This window comes from Microplitis demolitor, chromosome 1 (genome assembly GCF_026212275.2).
Source record: "Microplitis demolitor isolate Queensland-Clemson2020A chromosome 1, iyMicDemo2.1a, whole genome shotgun sequence".
Lineage (NCBI taxonomy): Eukaryota > Metazoa > Arthropoda > Insecta > Hymenoptera > Braconidae > Microplitis > Microplitis demolitor.
Window position 1 is genome coordinate 22922239 of NC_068545.1, and position 17956 is coordinate 22940194.

General features: G+C 27.3%; 1 protein-coding gene across 1 annotated transcript in view; it reads left to right on the forward strand.

Moving 5' to 3' along the window:
- The window catches only part of LOC103580107 (adenylate cyclase type 6), a 69950-nt gene that overhangs the window by 14988 nt on the left and 37006 nt on the right, over positions 1-17956 (forward strand). The window contains exons 3-6 of the mRNA XM_053742699.1: positions 3032-3292; positions 3399-3563; positions 9271-9481; positions 10458-10870. Of these exons, the coding sequence (XP_053598674.1) occupies positions 3032-3292; positions 3399-3563; positions 9271-9481; positions 10458-10870 (1050 nt within the window). The remainder of the gene's footprint in view (positions 1-3031; positions 3293-3398; positions 3564-9270; positions 9482-10457; positions 10871-17956) is intronic.

The window sequence follows — 17956 nt, forward strand, 5'->3', positions numbered from 1 at the left end:
AATTTTTTTCCTTCACTTTTATGTGCTAACGTTCTTCCAGAAGACTTTTCTGATATCCCCAAGGCCTTCAAGCATTTATCGGACGTCTCAATTTTGATCAGGATCGTCGGCTAAGAAATTCTATAGAAATTCTACAGATATTCTAGACTCAACCTGAGCTCGGAAATACCGGGAAGTTTTGGGGTTTTCTCGCAGGGTCAACCATTTTTTAATTTTTTTTTACCAGATCTGCATCTGAAAGTTTAGTTTTGTCTTTGTTTTCGTGAATAATCGCGCATGCACCAATTTTTATCAGTTGTTTTCTCATAATAAAAAAGAAGGACTTTTTCCATCTAAAACAGGGCAGGAATATAAACTTTCGGCGCAGGTGTGGTGAAAAAAAAAATTTAAGCCTTCTATTGTCCTCAGGTATGTTGAGTAATCAATGCTTTTGCTGCAATAGTAATTATAACCAGACATATGTATGGCTTAAATTAATTAATTGAATCAAAACAACAAATACCAATAATCAAAAGTTTCTTTGATTACTGAGGTATAAATAAAACTCGATTAGCTGAATTATCTCCATAATGCATAAAATATAATATAGAGGGAATATAACAAGTGACCTGTGTAATTTTCGTTGTGAACAATAAATTACGTGGAATTATTTACTGTCGATTACTCAATGAATTCATATTTCCTCGTTTATATAGAGTCTAGTCTTATTCACTGGCTTCATACTAGCAAACTGCATATGCTATAGATCACAGTCACGTGTGTTTAGGATCGTGTCGACAGTAGTCAAGTCACGTTTATTCGTAACACAAAATCTCATAGCACTGATACTGCATCTCTGAACATAACACAATATATTCATTTATACGTTCATCCGTACATGAAAAAATCATTTTTTTGTCCGCAAAAAAAAAAAAAATCTTTGTAACAAAATTGACTTGTTTACTTTATTTTGAGTTTTTTTTTTATAGTGGCTATAACAATATGTAACATGTACTCAAGTGTAATGTTATGTGCTATAAAAAATATATTTACCACGTACTTACAAGCTTTTTTATTAGTATTCTTTCGGGTCTGATGCTGTTAATCCTCAGAGGGTACAAAAAAAGTTGTTGAACTGAAAGCTCCATTAGTATCAACGGCCATACTCATTTAAGAAAATGTAATGAGGAAAAGAAGATTTGCCGGGTTACTTTTTTTTATTTTTAAAAATATTTTTGACACCAAAAAGCCTTATTAAAAAAATTTAGATTTTTTTTACCCCTTTAATTTTTATTTAAAAATTTGGGAACAAAAATATTTTGATAAATTTTAAAATAAAATATTTTTGACTAATTATTAATGGGTTCAGATACATTGTAAAATATATAAACAGGTTATATATATATATATATATATATATATATATATATATATATATATATTATATATTTGTGGATATAGAAAAATGAGATATTGTTGAACTGAAAATGTGGATAAAGAATTTGTGAAGGAAAATATTCTTTTGAAAAAACCAGTGTATCTATTAGAGTTAAAAACTATTTTAAGGAATCATACAAAAGGTTTAACTGACACTGAAAAATGTGCCGATATTTTTTTTTTTTATATTCTTTACTTACATTGAAAAAAAATTATCAGTAGTTCAAATATTGAGAAAATGGTTCAAGTGAAGTAAAATTTATTTGAAACTAAAATAAAAAAAAATTATCTGAGTAAAAAAAAAAACGGTAAAATATTCTGTAATAAATTTTTTCCTAAAAGTGACAGTGGTTACAGGGATAACGTTAAATTTATATATAAGACAAAGCAGAGTATTCTCGAAATAATTTACTGACCTGCCGTCTACAGACTTGATAAAGCAAATTCGTTAGCAATTTACAGTACGTTAAAACTTTTATAGCAAATTAAATTTAAAACTCGAGTTATTTTATCGAAACAAATAAGTTCATCAATTATTTAACATGATTTTAATTTATTTATAAACACAAATAATTAAAAATTTTAGCAAAAGTTTCATAAAAAATAAATACTAGCAAGTAAAATAAAATTATTTACCGTCACTTAAAAATTTTTCATCGACTTACTTGTATTTAATTCTATTTAAATCAAATATATTTGTGTATAAAAATCTATTATTTCTTTAGTGGTTCCATTTTTCCCGGCCTTTCCCTACAGAAAGAACACTCTGACTGACAAGATTGATGCTAATTAAATTGGACTAATTCTTCTTACTCCGTAATAAATCGGAAGTGAATGGCGGGCTGATCACGAATTTTAGTTAAATCCGAATTCACTTTGTCACTTGAAGTTCCAGAGTTTTCACAGACGGAGTAAATAGAGAGTTTGTTTTTCCAGTTAAGTGATTTCGGAATATCTAGATTTTTTAAAAATTCGCATTTACTCCGATTCAGAGTTAATATTAAAATAAATTCTCCTTCGGAAGAAATTTTACTCCAAAGAGATTAAATAAACACACAGTCATCTGCTCCGAAATTACATACTCCAGATTTAATCCCCGTTCACTTCGGAAATTTTTTACAGTTTAATATCAAAAGGTTGATTTTCCACATTAGTTCCAAGTCCTTGAAAGTTTTTTGGCAGCTACGGAAACATCTTAATAGCCTATTTAAATTTTAATATTGAGAAATAATTCTGTCAGTAAATGAAATTTAAAAAAATGCTAAATAATAAATTATCTTTTCAACTCAGATAAATTATTTTTAAAAAACAGCTTAATAATTATGTCAAAAAATATTTTTCAAACAAGTCAATCTATTAAGTCTGACAGAAGTTTAGCATTTAAAAATAGCATAATTATATAAATATACTGGTATAAATTTACTTTAAAATTAACGCGTTAAAATAAAAGAAACCAGACGAAGGAGAGTAAGAAGTAAAAGAAGAAGACTTTATCGATGATAAAATAAACTGATATATCCTATTATATCCGGGTTATAGATGATATGTTTAAACGATAAATTACGTCCCGGATAAAAAAGGAAAATAAAAAAGGCCATAATAATAAATTTTTCAGGGTGAGCTTGGCACCACGACAATGACTGGGTCCCGGAGCACAAGAAGATGGGCTAGTTTACGGCAACACGTGACTAGTGGCGATGGTATTAAGCCATCGGTTGAATTGTTGTTGAATCGTGAACAAAAATCTCAAGCACAAACACCCAGTTCACAGCCCCATTCGCCAAATACACCTAGGACACCCCATACACCGTTCAAGAAATCAAACTGGGAGGTCATTGAACACTTTACTGGCGCGCAAAGACCTTCTATTGTCACGGTATTATTTTTTCATAAATAAATATTGTATCAATTTCAATATAATTTTTATTTTTGTCAAAATTATTGCGAATTTGGTTTATAAATTTAGTTATTTTTGGTTTCAGATGGGAATGGGATCAGAAATAGGCGTTAGTTTAGCCACAGGAGGATTAAAAGAACCGATTTCGATGACTGGTTTTAGTTCTCATTCAACTGGAAATGAAAGAAAGTGTGCACTCAGTCGTTTTTTACGTGCACTTTGTAGATCTCATCGATTCAAAAATCTTCAGGTGAGTGTTTTTTTTTTTTTTTTTTTTAATTTAATTTATCACTCAATTATTTCATACTATTAGAAATTAAAATAAAAATCAGAGATGAGAAGTTAAAATGAGATCTTGGGAACTGGAGAAATTTTTTTTTAAACTATGAAAGGTCGAAATAGACACCATAGGTAAAATGGGCCAGCAAAAATTAAAATCTTAAGTCAATTAAAAAATTGATTATCGAAATTTTATCTAAATTCCCGTTCAAATTAGCTGATAACAATTCGGATCGGTAATTTACTTCTGAATTTTTATTAGAAAATTTATTTATTAATATTTTGAAATATGAAAAAACTATTTTGACATCAATTTACTTGGTCATAATAATTTTTCAATGAATAACAAATATTAGGGCATTTAAAAAAAATTATTTTTTAATTGATTGAAGAGTTTGCTTAATTGAATGACTTCGAGTAATTTAAATAAATTTTATTTCATTAAAATAAAATGCAAGTTTAATAAATTACTTGGAAAAAAAATTCAATTCTTTTCAATTGTCTAAAATTAAATAAAATTAATAAAATTAAATTTCCACAAATTGTTATTATCTCATTTAAATCACGAATAACTTTTCTTACTCTTTTAGTCGTAATATATAATATAATATATGTGTATAAATATTGAGATAAATAGACAGTATATCATTGTGTAGTGAAAACATAATTGGATTCTCTGTTCGACACCTGCGCGTGTTCTCATGCCAACTTATTTCGTATAAGCACGAAAAAACTCCGAAGAGCATAACAAATAAAAAAAAAAACTAGATAAAAGAGAAAAAAAAATCTAAAATCTTGAGATATTTCGCACACACAAGAAAAATAACAAAGTAAAAAATAAAATTGCGCTGTTCATTTTTCGACCCTTCTTATTCTTATACTTCCAGTAGCACGAAAAAAACTTTTGAGATGATAAGACACGTGTCAAGATTATTTTCCAACTGCCACAAGAGATACATGTGTGTCTCCGTATCACTGTGAAAATTATTTTATTCTTTTACTCCACAAGCTACGTACCTTCGCTCTATATATAACATTTATTTTATATCAAGACGTTCATCCAGAAGATTATCAACAAAAATAGTAGGATCACTTTCATTTAATTCATGACACGATAATTAATGAAAGTTATATCGTTTGTGTTCTTTAATTTGCATTTAAGAATCGTAATATCAAAAAAAAAAAAAAAAAAAAAAAAACGAAGACGTTCATACTTTACACTGTAAAAAAAGCGATGTTAAAATGGACTTATTTTAACACTGATACTGTGTCGAAATGAACTCACGTTGGTGTAGCGGTGTTATTTGATCAGTGTACATAAGGAGTAAATTAACTCCGATCGAAGTATAAAGGTATTAGTATAGGAGTTTTAAGATCTACAGAACCGAAAAAAATTCTAATAACAATATTCCGTTAAAATTACGAAATCTTCGTTAATTGAGATGAAAACAATTTTATTACCTATAAAGTAGGAAGTCTCTTTTATTGAACTGAATAATAGAATAATTAATTTTGTTACAACTTTGATATTTTTTTGATAATTGATAATTTTATTTTGCTCGCAGATTTAGTTTGCAGGGAGACTTGAATCATAAAATCTGTTTTCCAGATTTTATACAATAACATTAAAATGTCATTATGAAAATAGACAAGTATTCTTTGGATTTCTCTTTAAATTTCTAAATCTGTCGTATCACTAATTTTTTGAACAAAAAAAAATTTTTTTTTTGTATTTGAAATACACTTCGACTTTTGATGCTTCAAAAATAGAACTATTTTTTTTTAATACCGTTTAACATAGGAAAAAATTTTAACACCGCTTTTGGGTTTAAATTTAACACCGATAACCTTAACACCGGGATAACGTGGACTTACTTTTTTTTTACAGTGTATAAGTATAAATAAATTAATGTTGTTATTATTATTATTATTGGATGAAAACCATACCATCAAATTCAAGATCATTAGTATATATAGAGCGCGTTAATTAATTGCAAGTGATGACAATCAAGTGCCTTCGTATCGTATATTTAACTTGATACAATCAAGATATATAACAATATCAAAGACCCAATAATAATATATATCAGTGACAGTTTGTATTGAATTGCGTATGATCGACAGAATTACCAGCATCTACGCAATGATAGAATTAATTAACAAATCAACTCATGCGCTACTACAGACGTCCATTAGTAGATGCAGGTACATTATCTATATTTGTGATTTCTCTCAATCTGATATATAGCATCTCAATATCGATCAGGAGGTATTTGAAGCTTGCGAATGTGTAACAAGCATCGCAATTGAGATATGGGTGATGTCGATTGTCCTAATATTCCTCGAACTTGGCAAATAGACTCAAGCTAATTATCTTACGGGCTAATAGAGTCTAAGCTCAATCATAAAAGAGTTAAAAAATTATTTGACAGCTTGGGACTCCTTGGATTTAATGGTAATTTATGGCAATAGTGATAATGATAATAATATATTGTTATCGTGAACCGGAAATAAACGTCAGAGATTATCGTGGTTTATCTATCGATCGACCGGCGGTAAAACACGTTGGGATATATAACAACTCAGCTCTTATCATCTCTTCTGCAACATTGGGTTTAACAAAACATCACTCGCCCGTTTGCCCTTTTATATGTGGTTGAATACTCTTCATCCAGAGTGTTATATATCACTCACATTGTTTCATTTTGGATAATTAACAGACGTGTTCAATCAACACATCACTGCTTATATAGTTTATAAACACTTATCATCACGTTACGCTAAAGATTACAATAAATTATATTTCATGGCGTATTTGACAGATAAATTAATAGCTTTAGGTATCTAGCCAGCAGTATTTATTTTAATGCTCAGTATTATATAGTTGTCAGCTTTAATTGAAAAAAAATCTTCTAAGATTTACTCTTGATTATACTTTTCAAAAATTGATTTAAATTCTATCTGAAATTTCGCCACCATAAATTTGATTTTATGATTTTATATTTCATGATCTTCATGAAATTTTATACACTTATTCATTAGACGATTGCTTTGATCAAGTTCGAAGATGAACCCAATCGGTCGATTGGTTTGGAAGTTGTGGTTTGAAATTTTTTTTGATTTTAAAAAAAATGGATTTTTTGGCTTTACCCTTAAATAGCGTTCGAACCAAAAATGATTTTTTAATTCTGTAAAATGTAACTTAAAGTTCGATTAGCTTCAATTTTCACTATATCACTTTTTTTTTTAAAGATCTTTTCTAACAATTTGATGATCTCGAAAATTTTACAAAAAATTAAAAAAGCTTATTTTTGCTGCTTAGTCCTCTAATATCTTCTAAATGATAAACCATGACTCAATTACTGGAAATTCATGTTGTAGCTTATAAAATAAGTATTAATTACACTATTGTAGCCTTACTATATTTACCAGAATCAAAAATAAAACTTGATTTAGCCTTGGTTTACCAAGTCGAAATTTGGAGCCGTTTTTCGCAAGACAGACTCAACTTTTTTTTATGGAGATATGAAATACAATGAGTTTTCGCCTTGGTTTAGACTTAACTGGATTACTTAGTCACGATTTAAGACAAAAAAGTCTAAATCAAGTGGAAATTGACTTGGTTTAGACTTATTCGACTTAAAATATAAGGCGAAAAAGTCAAAATTAAGGTAAAATAATTTTTATATACTAAGGCGAAAGAAAAGCGAATAAATAACTTTTTTTTGACTTGGTTTAACAAGTCAAAAGTAAGGTGAATGACTATCGTGCTCGAAGTAAAGACAAATAAGTTCAAAGTAAGACCAAAAAATACAAATAAGTTAAAATAAATTGAAACTAAGATGAAAAAAGTTGAAAAAAATTTAATTTAAGTTGAAAAAGTCGAGATCTTATCGAAAAATCATGTGAAAGAAAAATATCTACGGGGGGTGAGAAAAATTTCAAATTATCATTAAAAAAAAAATTACTGTTGAGCCAAGTGGGATTTGACTAAAAAATCTTTTTTAATACTTCTAACAAAATTTAATAATAATTATTATTTTTATGCACGTATGAGTAAAATTATGTAACAAAACTCGAGAGCATGTGTTGAAGAAAAAAAAATTTCAAAAATAAGTCTTGCATATGTCAAAGTACTTTCTGATGGCTAGATTTCTACTTTCCGACTATATATATATATATATTTATTTTTTTTTTTCAAAAGTACTCTGAAAGATTTTGAACAGTGAGCATGAAAAATTTTTTAAAATTACACAGTCTAGTGTAAACTCAAGAGGAAAGCAAAATATAAATTCATGTATTTTAAAACATAAATAATAATAATAATGATAAAAGTAACATGAAGCAATATTAGATGTAGAGTGAACTGTATAAAGTCCTCAAAAACTTTATATACTCACGTATAGTACCACTTACCTCCAAAGATTGATGTTAGGGTAAGTATATTGAGTTCACTGGATTTGCATGTAGTTCCAGTTTATTCGCCATCTCAACAAGTGAAAAAAAAAAAAATTCAAATATTTAAATTGCTAAAAATAAATAAATCAATTGATTTGAAAAAATACATTATTTATGAAATAAATATGAAAAAAAAATATTTAAAATTAATTGTATAGCTGAGAGATGACGTATAATAAATAACTTGAGTGTCAAAGAAAAATTAGCAATTCTCAGCGAAACATAAAATAGGATAGAACTCTTTGTGGCTTAGGTTAAACGACACTCCTACGCAAATATAGTTGGGTTGTATATAACGCGGTCTCTTGAAACTCTAAACTCACTCTATAACACTAAATTTACTACTTCAATATATATATATATATATATATATATATATATATATATATATATATATGTTTATATATATAGTGGTGTAGAATTCTGTTCATCAGATCCACCAGCTGTACACGAAACGAAACAAAGGCTGATAAAGAAGAAAGAGGAAATACGAATTGTCCGCCAATAGTGTAATCGCTTCACTGTGCTCGAGAGAATTCTCGTGACGTTCTAATTAGATTTTGCGTTTTCGCGTTTAATATCCCAGCCTATATTACTGCAAAGAAACTTTACACCAAACAACTGGCTCTAACATGTATTTAGATATACGAGCCTGCAGCTCGGATTTAAAATGCTAAAACTTAATCTTTGTGTTCTATTTAAAATAATTATTATCTTTAATTAAGTAATTTAATATTTTATATCTAATCGTTATTATACTCACGTTTCTCAATTAAATCTTCAACACAAACTATCGTTAAAATATCTCAGTCATTATAAATTTTAATTATCGTAAAAAAACCTCAGTTATTTTTTTTAAATTATTTGAGCCATTTTTGGAAATGTTTTTTATCATTATTTAAGTAAGCACTTTTTTTATTGAAAAAAAAAATGAATAAATTTTGGCAATCTGGTATATTGGAATAATGAAATCTTCATTTCTTATACCCCACTCTCTTGCACAGAATATGAAATAAAAAAAAAATTTAATATTACAAATTGTGCAAAAACAATGAAAGACAACTTTACATCTTGATTATCTCCATTTTTTTTTCTTAGCATTAAATTTAATAATAGAATAATAAAATAAAATATGGATATTTTTTTTACAAAAAAAAAAAATGAAATGAGGTAATAAATAAAAAAACTAAACATCCTTTATCTTTTAATGTCAACCGTAGGTGGAGATGCTGTACCAACGTTATTTTCTACGTATGAATCAAAGTAATATGACTCATGTGCTAGGACTTCTGACTGGATTATCAATAGCACTGGGGTTGCTAGTTCTCAGATTGATATTTACCAGCGATCAGCCTTTTTTTACTCTCATTCAACGGCCTGAAAATTTATCCCTGACACTTGCCGTACTTACTTGTATCACTATTTATGCCGGTAAGTATACATATTTATAAATCAGCCTCTTAATGAGTTATTAAATAAATTATTAACATAATTTAATTTAATTACACCGTAAAAAATTTATCGTGTAAAAATGGTCCCCGAAAACTGTACACGGTGTCCGCGGTGTGAAAATTTTTCGGTGTGAGTGTTATCTTTTACGCCATTCGGTGTTATCAGCTTAATATTTAAACATTGTCTGATAATTGTTTTTAATATTAAAATTAAATAATTATATGATCAAAATATATGATAGATATCAGAAAATATATGTGGCCAATTCAACTACATTTTCTGATATTTTTTTTTTATATTAAAAAATATATAATTCTTCATATACGAGCCCGTATATGTTTAGAATATATAAAATATATATGTAAATCATATGCAGGAAATATATTTTAAATATAAATAATATAAAAGGAAATATATTAATACAATATATTAAAAGGTAAATGTAAATGTATATATAGCTTAATATAAAAAACATATAAGTTATATATATGGAATACATATATTTACTACTGTACATAATTTTATATTAAATCGGCCAAAATCGCTGTATGATTTTTTATAATATGCAATAAAATATAAATATATCATATATTTTTTTGTTGCAAACATATATGATTTAATATATTTTAGCCATATACTGTTATTTTTATACGGGAAATGAATCTATAAAAAACAATTCCAAGTATTTTAAATTTAAAGAATTACTCATTACATTAAAAAAATTTTTTGGACTCGATGTAGTCAACCGTACATCATGTAACTTTTACACCGGCGATATGAAAATTTTCACACCACATCGCGGACTTATATAAGTTCTATAGAATTTTTCACAGTACTATACATGAGCTTTCTCAAAGTCATTAATCACAATGATGAATCTCTTCGTCATTTTTTATTTCATTTGATAACTAATACTTTTATTTTTATTTTTAAAAATAATAATTTTTGAATGCAGGCTTAGTGGCAGCAATTTCAAGACCAGGAATGAATGAAGTCTGGTTAGCTGGAGTAAGTGGAGCAGTACTAGTAACATTACTAGGACTACAAATTACACTAAATATTCATCTGGCATATTTACCAAATTGGGACGATAAAATAGCCACGATGAATCCCGAGGATATGGTCATGAGAGACATGTTAAGTTCTGATTCAACAGCCAGCACAATGTCAATGACGAGAATCGACCATTTACGTACAGGTGGACCACTCGCGGCAGCTTGGTCTGTTTGTTTTTTTATCTACATGGCCTACGCTCTTTTGCCAATTCGACTACGTCATGCCTGCATTGCTGGTGTTATTTTCTCCGTCACCCATCTCATTGGTGCTTTTGTACTCTATTCCCAAGATTATCCCGCAATGCTAGCGCACGTGAGTTTTTTCCATATACAAATTTTTTAAACAAAATACTTTTTTTAAATATTTAATCAGTTTAATTTACCAATAAATATACAAATCGATTGATTAAATAATAATTATGAAGGCCTCTGATAATTATCTCGGTCTACTGGATACGGAACTGGACCTTTATCATCCATTTTTGATTCGTTCAAGACTAAAATAAATAATTTAATTAATAAATTTCCCATTCACATTAAAAATTTTTGACTTACCTAAAATAATAAATAAAAATACTGATAAATTTGAAATATAATTTAAAAAATAATAATTATAATTCATATTGTGGCAGTAAATTCAATAATTTACAACGTAATGTTCACTCATAACTGTTTACTATTCGTGTTTTCAACGTTACGTTTTTTAAATTTTCCTTTATCACAAGGTTACCAAACGATAAGAGCGACTAAATGCAAGTAAATTATGCACGTAATTCTTCGCGTTTTACGTCCGTACTTATTTACATGCAACTTTAAATAATTATTGTTATTTTTTTTTTATTTCCGTTATTATGAGCATTAACTTTTTGCTTGCTTTAATGTCGAGTGTGATCACAGAAAAATAAACACCTAGACTGTGATTAATGGTTATGATAATTAGAGAGTACTTAGATTCAAAATATTATAAAATATAGCCATTGGTAACATGACATAATTTAATGGATTACTATATTTATTATTCCATTTGAATTTGTCGTCAAGGTACTGAACAATCAATACGGCTTTTATTGCGGCATCAATATTTAATATTAGATGTCTTGGCGTAACAGATAATTAACTTTTTTTTTGGGAAAAATTATAAAATTTTCTGAAATATGTTCGAATCACTAAAAATTTGAAAAATCTGAAACTGTAAAAGTTAAAAAAGTATGAAACTTTTTATAGTCCTGCAATATTTCGAAGAAAAATTCCAGAACCTGATACCATATGAAAAATTATGTCGAAAACAGAACAGAAAATTTTGAAGCTGTTGGAAATATTTTAGGAACTTTTGAAAAAATAAAAAGAAATAGGGACTCGCAAGCGACAAATTAATAGAATAGTAATAAAAATAGTAATTGTAGTAGATATCAGTTTCGTTAATAATTTTAAAACACTTAAACATGAATTAAAAATAGTTTTTCAATGTCTTACAAAAGAAAAGTTAAAAAGCATAAAAAGAAAAAAAGAGAATGTAAAACTTGATCTTCTTGTTGCAGCAGCAAGTCTTACAACATGTCGTATTGGTTGTTGACGATCTTCTTCAACAACTCTCTTCGGCTTTTCACGACGTTAAGCTCTTGAATTTCTTGTGCTAGGCGATGCGAATAGAGCTTACACATACATCCATATATATATAAAATGTATAAGTATGTTATAAAAAATTTACGGAGTGAACACGAATAAAATCCGGAGTTCAGTTTAACATTAGAACTTCGGATCAGAGGAGATGTGGCTTGGAATAAAACCTTTATCATTTCAAAATTATTGTGCTGAAAAAAAAATCCCTATTTACTTCATGTGAGGAGAATTTTTTCTTTTTAACTCGGGAGTTTCAAATGATGAAATCAATCCATATTTACTCCACATTCACTCCCGATTTTTTACAGCGTAGATCCAACTGAATGATGTCAAAACTAGAGTTTTTTAAAATCAAATTCCAATGGATAAGAAATATATAAATAATAATATATATAAATTGATTAATATTTTTCTGACAGCATGAATCAGACGAATAAAAGTTTTTTTTTATTTAAACTTCAGCTTTGTCATGAGCTTAATCTAAAAATTAACATATTCTGCTTTCATAATCGATTCAGTACGTGATAAAGTGATTTTCACTTATTCAAGTTCTTTTTTTCCACTTAAGACTTTAATAAAATCTATTATAATCTGAAAATGACATTTAATCTGTTACAATTTATTAAAAAAGTTATTTCATTTTTACAGTTGTTTATTTTTTTTTGTAATTAATAAATCCACTGATAAAATAAATTGACTCAGTAGCATCGTTATCAATATAATTTATTATTAGACAATCAATAGATCTGAAAGTTTTTTTATTAGCCATAAAAATAAAAGAAAATAAGGGATCAATATCAAAGTAATATCCTGTTTCCTGACTCCCTATATCTTTGTTTCTATTTCTGTTAACAAGCTGTCCTACTAAAGATAAAGAAAATTGATCATAGATTTGAGTCATAGATAATCTGAGATTGAAAACTTTTTTCAAACAATATCGTTTATAATAGTCTGAAAGAACTCGCTTTTCAATTATTGTTTTTTTTTCATATTTGCTTGGTTTATTTTCAACAAAACATGACAAGGAAATATACCAATAAAATAATTTATATTTAAAATGGAAACCATTAAATTCATATATTTTTCGTCCTAAAAAAAATATTTAATCAAAATTTGAAAAATTAAATTTTAGTTTAAATAAAAACAAGAACTTTTTCAAAATTTCAATGTTTTCTATCTCAATGCTCATGATAGAGTTCAATTTATTTAATAGAATGATTTGTGTAAAAAAATTTAATTGACAGTAAAATGAAATATCGTGAAGGAAAACAGTAGAGTTTAAGGGAAACAATCGGATGTTTCAATCAATCATAAAATTTATAACAAACTATCCCTTTCTGTATTTAGATTTGTTAATATATTTTTTGATGTTTATGTTTATATTTATTTGAATCTTTTTAAAGTATAAAATGGTCAGCTTGATATTCTGTTGTATGTTAACTAAACACTGACAATGAAACTCGGAACAATGGGTTTAATTAAGTTGTTAGAATGACTGGACATTGTGAGTTTTCTCTGTTAAATTGTGGGAATGTCAATAGAAGAAAGTAGCTAATTGTTGTAATTTAAATTTATATGGTTTAGATAAAGATAAAGATGGAGACTCGTCAGAAATTAGTTAGTTTGAAAAGAAAAATAAATTTAAAAACAGTTTTTTAGTTTGCCGAATCTCAATAAAGCTAAATTGTTTGTTTGCTTGTTTGCTGACATGAGTAAAATTATATTTTTATGTGTGCGCTGTCTGAAGAGTTCAATTGACAGATGAGTAATCGATTTATATGACCACGCTCAAGCAATCTTATTGAGTGTAAAAAAAATAACGTCGTTAGCTCGGAAATAAAATCAGGCAGAGGGAACAAATATTTTTTTATAGTAAATAACTTTTTTATTTTTATCTTGATAAATGTGATATTACTTAAAATAATAAAGAAGAGTTCGGAAAAATGATCAAAATTTAAATTAACATCCAAATGTTTTTTTTCTATCTCGAGCAGTAGGGGTGGCCTTGAAATTTTTTTTTTTTTGCAAAAACATGTAAAGTAACCAGTTTTCAATTTACTCAGAAATTTGTCCTCTGAAATTCTAATCTATTTATGTATTATGAAAATGTGATTTTTTTTTTAAATATAGAGTCTAAAATAATAAAATTTTTTTTTTAATTCTTATAATTTGAAAAAAAATTTTGTATTAAAAATTAATAAAAAAAAAATTTTTTTTTAAAGAGATCCATCTAGTCAGTCAGAAAATAATTAATTACTTGTCTTCAAATGATTTTGTTAATAAAAATATATAGGGATAGAAAGTGGAAGAGAGGGGTGGGGGGTTAAATACTTTTAGAAGGCTAGCAATAAAGGTAAATTACTGAAAAATAATAAGAAAAGTAATAAATAACAATTAAAATATTAAAATTGCTTATTTTGTTCAGTTTTATTTTTTATCAATTATCAATTTGGACGTGATATATGATTTAAATTTTAATAATAAAATACAAATAATAAAGCAGTGAATTTCGAACGTAACCGGTTGAAAAAATTTAAGCAACATGAATCGCCAGTTTTACTCTCTCAGAAAAAGTTATTGATGCGAATAAGTTATACACTTTCTGGTAGCTTAAATTCCTTGCTCTCAAGACTAAAAGTAGGAATAAATTCTCAACCACCGAGGTACCGATACTGCCGAGTAGTATCATATAGTGTGAAAGTTGAAGAGCGAAGAGTAAAGAATATAGTAGTAAAGCTGCGATTTAGAACCGACGAACAGACGAGGGCTTTTCTCCTCGTGTTCATTCTTTACTTTGTTTTTCATCTTCCGCTGAGTCGGGACATTTAAGATTTTTTTTACCCAGACTTTTTAGTATCACTGAGAGCTTCTACTGTTGCTGCCTAAACAAACCAAATTTTCTGCAGCCTTATTACTATACAAGTATTTCGATACAAATCATCCGTGTGGGAAAAAATACTTTATGATTTAATAAAATTTCTCTCTAAGATCCCATTTATTAATTTTTACAAAAAATTAAATATTAAATTGGTGAAAAAAAAAAATATGAGAAAAAGTATAAGAAGAAAGGTGGTAAAAAATAGCAAAACCCTCTGGTTCTGAAGATCCTTAAAATGATATACAGAAATCCTTTTCATCTGGGAAATGTTTTCAATGGAGATAAATGATGTACGAGATAAATATGATCGTTAAAAACGTAAGATCTCCTTATGTGTAGTATTCAACACTTAACGGGAAGTCATTATTTTATTTCATATATTTTTTTCCGAGACATTTCTCACTTTTTACTCTGTACACATTTAACTTTGATACTTTGATCCCCTTGATTCTAATCCGAGAATTTATATGTCTTCCTTGCTGATGGGATAAAGTCTGATGATAGCGTTAAGAAAAATGAACAAAATGTATAGAATAGATCGATGAGATCACCCTTAAAGATTTTTTCAAATAAATATTAAAAAAAAAAAAAAAAAAAACATTTTTCCTTATCAATTGTGAGATTATTTTGATGCTTCAATTTCTATTATATTTCTTATCCATTTTATTTGTAATTAATAATAATAATAATAATAATAACAGTTCCCAGTCTACCCGAATACAAAAATTGAATTTTTCTATTTATTTGGAATTTGTTTTAATTTTACACAGCAGTACACGTTAAAAATTTCGGTGTAAAAATGGATCCGGAGGACTTAAAATGGCCGCGTAGTGTGAAATATCGGTGTAAAAGTTCTCTCGGTGTGAATTTTCCATCTATATAATTTTAACACGGTGTAATCTACTTTTTTTACACCGTTACTCAGTGTATTATATACATATATTATTATTATTAAGCAATAATTACATATTTACAATGACAATAGACTCAATATCTTCTAGATTAATTAAATAAGCATTAAAATAATCGTGAAATTTAATGCCGTAAGATGGATGGCGGAGTTGAATTTGATATTTGCCACTTGCTACTTGCTACTTGCAATTAGAAGTAGTCTCCAAAATCTTGACGTCGGAAAATAATCATGGAAATGGTCATGAATTCTTTGATTATTCTCTTCCGTCATAGCATTCGTAGCAATAGTATAAATATTATATTTATAGTTTTAAAATATTAATTTTTTTTTGTACATTTACACGTTTATTTATTATACATTTATATATTTACACGTTTGACGGTATAAAAAATAAAATTTGACACCGCCCAAATTTTACACGAGATTCGGTGTAATTTTCACACTGAGGCATTTACACTACACCGGGTCCATTGATTTTTTACAGTGGAGTGTCGCATCTTATTACATCTAATTTTATTTCTTAATTATTGTTAAGAAATTTATTTTTATCATAGCAAAAATTTTTGAACTTTTCCGGACTTGAAAACCCCTGCCTGTCATGACAATAATTTCGACATATTTTTGTGTAGGTATTTTTACACTTTCTATAAATTTCTTGAGATCTTTGAATGCTAAGTAGCAAAAAAATGATATAGAAATCATCTAAATGTAAATTTGAAATTTTTAAAAGCCCGCTAAAAGTATGAAAAGACTCAAAAATTAATTATTTCCTTAGTAATAATAATATATATATATATATATATTTATAAAATTTGTTTTTTTAAAAATTGATTTCATAACTATAAAATAAAATGATAAAATACTTGAGTCTTTAGTAACTTCATTGCTATTCACTTCTAGATTCCTTTTGTTATTATTTTAAAACCACTAAAGTTTTGAGTGATGAAAATAAATAGTTATAACGTTAAATGTATACACTATTAGCAAGAAAAATAAAATAACGAGCAACAAGCTCAAGAGATACAACAAACAATGTTAATAAGGAGTGCTGTTAAATTTTCTTGTCAAAAGTCATCTCCGACTTTCTATTTATTATCCAAAGTTTTCATTTAATTACTATTACTATTGCTGTTATTATTATTATTATGTTCAGCTGTTCCGCAGACTTTTGATTAAATGGATTACATTCATTCAGTCTACAGCAAAATTTTTAATTACTAATTTACATTATCATAATTAGTACAGTTTTAATGAATAACAAATATATTTTACTAATTAACTTTATCTTAATTATTATATTTGTTTAAGAACTTTTTTTTTTGAAAACGGTCGATGTTATCACTGGTAAAAATTTTAAGCCCAAGTACGCGTAAAATGCAATTTTTTTCGTCTTGTAAAATTTTTTAGTCTTTAATGGGGTAGTCATAAAAAAATAAATTTTCTTGAACGAACTAAAATTTCAAAAGTTTAAAAAAAACAATAAAATTTATTCAATCACTGTAAAATATTTTTAGAATTAATTAATGCGGACTTATAATCATTTTAATAGTTTTTTTTTTATTTTAAGGGAAAGAGCGGGCAAAATGGGACGGCTAAAAAAATAATGGATTTTTGAGCATTTGAATACGGCGAATTTTTTTTTTTTATTTTTTATTTCTATTTGAAGTAATTAATAGATTTCCAGTCGGCATATGAAATAAATTTTGACTATAGGCGGGCAAAACGAACCACCCAAAAAAAGTGAAAAAATTTTTTTTTCTTTTTTCAAAGAAAAATGACTGGAACAAAATTGTTCATATCTAAGTGAAAAACGAGATTTCTAATACTGTTAGTAAAGTCATGTGGGGCAAGTGTGCGCTGTGGGTACTCTCTAAATCTGAAACAGTGAAAACCACTGAAAAGTAGTGTACATACACCCATTAGTATACTTATAGCTATGAAACAGTGAATAGTCACTGTTTCAGATTTAGAGAGTAAGTATGCGCATA